Source organism: Aphis gossypii, chromosome X (genome assembly GCF_020184175.1).
Source record: "Aphis gossypii isolate Hap1 chromosome X, ASM2018417v2, whole genome shotgun sequence".
Taxonomy (NCBI): Eukaryota; Metazoa; Arthropoda; class Insecta; order Hemiptera; family Aphididae; genus Aphis; species Aphis gossypii.
This window is the reverse complement of record NC_065533.1, coordinates 3623827-3628260: the sequence shown is the minus strand read 5'-3', so window position 1 is coordinate 3628260 and position 4434 is coordinate 3623827. Positions and strand designations below refer to the sequence as shown.

General features: G+C 24.6%; 1 protein-coding gene across 3 annotated transcripts; it reads right to left on the bottom strand.

Moving 5' to 3' along the window:
- Positions 1–391: 391 nt before the first annotated feature.
- LOC114126209 (U6 snRNA-associated Sm-like protein LSm2) lies at positions 392–3579 on the bottom strand. Of its 3 annotated transcripts, XM_027990100.2 has the most exons (6): positions 2729–3579; positions 2529–2610; positions 2404–2463; positions 1054–1121; positions 881–971; positions 392–820 (listed from the first exon to the last, which is right to left on the bottom strand). In XM_027990100.2, the coding sequence occupies exons 2-6, from the start codon at positions 2529–2531 to the stop codon at positions 701–703; spliced, it is 342 nt and encodes a 113-aa protein (XP_027845901.1). In that variant the 5' UTR covers positions 2532–2610; positions 2729–3579; the 3' UTR covers positions 392–700. The 3 variants fall into 3 exon arrangements, with proteins under 3 accessions (XP_027845901.1, XP_050062012.1, XP_050062013.1); XM_050206055.1 differs by lacking the exon at positions 2729–3579 and having other exon boundaries at positions 911–971; positions 2529–2692; XM_050206056.1 differs by lacking the exon at positions 2729–3579 and having other exon boundaries at positions 2534–2679.
- Between the last annotated feature and the right edge of the window lie 855 nt (positions 3580–4434).

Sequence of the window (4434 nt, the reverse complement as noted above, 5' to 3'; positions counted from 1 at the left end):
TTAGAAAATGATAAATAAAAACATTTGTTTTCTACCATAAGAAGTTTGGTAAATTTCAAAACTGACCCCATAGAAATTATTTGATGACTCTGTCCTAATTTAAAATAAGCTGAGATTAAATAATACTAGTTAACTAATCAACTGGTATTATAATTTATAATAAATCATGTAAATGTTTAAGTAATAATCAATGATGGAAAACAATATAATTTACAAAAGCCAATGTTAAATATAGTAAATTAAATTATATTTTAAATTTATATTAAATTATTTATTAATATTATTAACTTTATTTAAAAATTATTTGTATTATTAATACATATAATGTACATTGTATGTATATTATTTAAATATAATATTACAATTACAAGAATAATTAATACAATTGGCATAAGGTTAGGATTTGGTGGAAAACACATCAAGGTTTAAATCTCCATAACTAAATACATTTAAATAGAAAATACTTTTGTTAACATAAGTATTTTTAATTTATTTGTTTCAATAACACCGCCATTGTATTTTTAATCTAACTTTTTGATCACCAAATTTTTAAATGGATATAAATTTCAAATGTTTGATATTAACTGTTAATCTTAATCAATTAAGCGTTTCTAATAGAATTAAGTTAAATACAAATAAATTGAATCATTTTTAACTTCATGAATGCAAAATTCTGATAACAAATTAAATTTTAAAAATGTTATCGAATGGTAATTTCCTTCCGAGCAGCATCTTGTAACAATTGTGAATCAACAGAATTAACTGGAAGTTGTACATATCGAACAACTGAACCTCTGATGAAAGATTCTGATATATAATTCTAAAAAATATGAATAAAATTGTTTATTTTAATTTTTATCGTTTAATTACAAATAATTACCATGTATGGGTATTTTTCTGGATCACTTACACAGACTTCTATAAGTTTGATATTTAAAAATTGATCAACAGAATGCAATCTTCCAGTGACACTAATAAAAACATTTAAAATTATGAATAACTTTATTTTATACTTTTTAAAATCTTTGGTTAGAAAAAAAAGCTATTACTTACCAGATGTCATTCTTAAGTTCAACTATAATTTCATGCCCCACAAGTGTTTTAAAAAATGAGTAGAATAGCTGTGAACAAAAAAAAAACATAATTTCTTAATTTCTAACAAATATTATATTTTATAACAATCCCAACCCACAAAAGCGTAGTTATTTTACTGTGGTAATAAAAAATATTTTTAACATATCATTTAATTTTATTATACTACAGTAACATTCAAAAACTTCGATCCACTTTAGAAATCTAGAGTATGAGCATACAGTAGAAAACTATAATAAGCAAATGTACATTAATTATTCATTTAACGGAAAATCATGGTGAAAACTTTGTAGATTAAACTATTGGTATTCAACAATACACATTATCATTTTGGACATGTTGATATGTTAGCAGAATTATAATACACAAACTTATAGAAGTTCTTCATACTTAGAAATTTGGTCGGAAGAACTGAAAGTAGTAGCTCTCATGTTATTTCTCAAGTACAAAAATGTATAAAAATTTTATATTGGATTAAAGACGTTGTTAATGTTGTAATGTTAATATGTAAAACTAAAACAATCAAATTTCTAGTTTAGTAAAGAAATTGAAAGATACAACACATTTTAATGTAATATTAAATTTATTTATTTATGATACATTTAACTAATATTTCTATGGATTCAGTGACGCATCTACACACTAAAGTGCCCTGAGGGGAAAAAAATGTTTTGTCCTTAAACTAATACAAATCATACTCTTTGATATCAAAATATTACTGTGAATCTCCAAAAATATCCCAAGTCAACTGCCTCTATTGCCCATGTGAAAGTTACGCCATTGTGTTGATCACATTTTTACCAATACTGTTCCAAAATTACAGGTAAGTAATTTGTTATTGTAACAAAAATATTTTTTCTAACATATTAAATACACTAAACATAAAATATTATATCAGATAACTAATTTATATTATTAAATAATAATGTATCAAAGATGGGTAGGTATTAGGTAGGAATTGTATTTCTTTGATCGACTTAACACTGAAAAAAAATCCATACTTGAAAATATACAACTAATTATTGTTAAATACCCACCTAAATCTTCATATTAATTCAGTACTTAAAGCAAAATAAAAATTATAATTTGTAAGAAAACCTTATGCATAGGATACCCATCTATTTTCACATGTTTACAATATCTGATTGAATGCCTCTCAACAAATTCAACAACTTAATTATGAATAATGGGTAAAAAGAAAAAGTAAATATTCGGTTGCTCAATAGTAACATACATTTAAGATCCCCTTTCAGTATTTGAAACTTAATCAAAAATTGATATACACATCAAATGAACAAAAAAATTACTTACCATTTTCGAAGTCAAACGGACAATTTTATTGAAAATAACAAACTTGCAGTAGGTAGGTACCTATTTGACACAGAAATATACTTATCAAAAATAATTAGGTTTATTGAATAATATATTCTACGAACCATACAGCGAATAACGATCGAAATGAAAATCTAAGTGGATTTCGTCTGTTTGTAGTTAGTTGTTTGCATAAAGCTGAACCATCTAATGTAATTAATAAATTATAAATACCTAAATATTTATATTATATTATAATATAAATAGATAAACAGTCAATAGAAATCTGTTATCTAATATTCTAATGTAAAATATTATGCTATACCTATTACTGTTAACGTGGCCGGGTGGGAGGATGGAAAAATCTACAGTGATGTAGTTTTTTCACTTGTCATAATATATTATTAATTATTATCAGTTTCTCTCATACGACTGGGCAACTTACTGGCGTAGGTACCTATTTATTTGGCTTGCAACGGCTACAACATTAATCTCTAGTGATATTATATTAATATATATTTTGAACAAGGCTGTGAATCTAATGTATTTGCATGTTTTTTTTTTTTGCTACACTGTATAATAAAATAGATTTGGCCAAAATTTGTTTTAACTTTTATTTACCTACTTTAATCTAATATTATTAGAAAAATTAAGAAAACAAAATATTTTCATTATCGGTTAGGTAATTTACTATCTGACCGATACACCGATAAAACTGAAATGCGTATAACCATTGATTATACATAGTATAATACTATAATGTATAATAGTACTATGTATAATCAATGGTATAACTGTATAAGAAGTGTCGAAACCTATCGAAGTGAACTTCAGTTGTCCCGTGTCCGTCATATTTTAGTGCGTACTCGTTTTATCACTGCGTGGAATATTTTCGTGTGTAATAATTTCGTCTATTTCATACTTTTTTTGAATAATAATTTTTTTTCATTACAAAATATGCCAAAGGAAAAACAGTATGAAGATAAAATTATAACCTGTTTGGAATATTTGGAGTTAATAGAAAAGTTTGATTTTTGTTTGAATTTTTTTTTTTAATTCAATTGAATATTTTTGACTTGTCTATTTTCGGCATTGCATTAACAATTTTTGATTAAATTTTTGAACTATTTTTTTTTTAGTGTGATTTTTTAACTTAAGGCTTTAATTTATTGTATGAAGATAAAATGTTAACCCGTTTGAACTGTTTATAGAGTTCATAGAAATGTTTGATTTTGATTTTTTTTTTTTTTTTTTAATTGAACTCAACATTTTTGACTTGTTTATTTTTAGCATTGCATTAACAATTTTTGATTAATTTTTAAAACTGTTTTTATTATTATTATTATTGTGATTTTTAAACTTAAGGATTTAATTGTCGATCTTAACTTTATATTTTACTGTTATTTATTGAATTAATACTGTATTTTTGATCCCTTCTCCATCATAAGCATAATTTAGTTTTATATTAGTATATAATTAATTTATTACTCAGTTAGTAATAAGCTTGATTTTTAAAATAAATGATTATTTCATTTCAGTATGTTACTCATGTACTTCTGTAGCAACATTAATATTCTTTCTATGCATAGGGCACACATAGTAATTTATTGCTAGAATTTTATATTTTTCTAAATAGAGCAAAAAAAAAAAAAAATCCAAAAGAAGCCTATACCACACGTAAGTATTCAAATTTAAAATTTGTTGATTTATTTTTTAAACAATTTGAATTAGTCCATATTTAATATTATAAAAAAATTTTAAAAATTGATATAAATATAAATAAATAAATATAAAATGATGTGGGGGGCGGGCGTACGCAATTCGGCTCGGTCGCGAAAAAACTACGCACGCAACTCAACCTAGATAATGATTTTCGCATGTAATTCGGAAACACCGATATAATAATATGACCTTTTTCTTTTTTTTTTTACATTTATTTTGGCTCTTCCATATTTATTAATACATTTGGTGGCTCGCGAGTCTCTTCTCGCTGGCCACCCCTAGTATAGCCACACTATTGTCTATTGTAAA

Bases quoted from the DNA above. Each gene is read 5' to 3' on its own strand.
- LOC114126209 (XM_027990100.2), bottom strand. The intron at 1,122-2,403 runs GTAAGTAATTTT...TTTTGTTCACAG, and splicing joins TCCGTTTGACTTCGAAAATG to CTATTCTACTCATTTTTTAA. The intron at 821-880 runs GTAATTATTTGT...CATATTTTTTAG, and splicing joins CAGAAAAATACCCATACATG to AATTATATATCAGAATCTTT.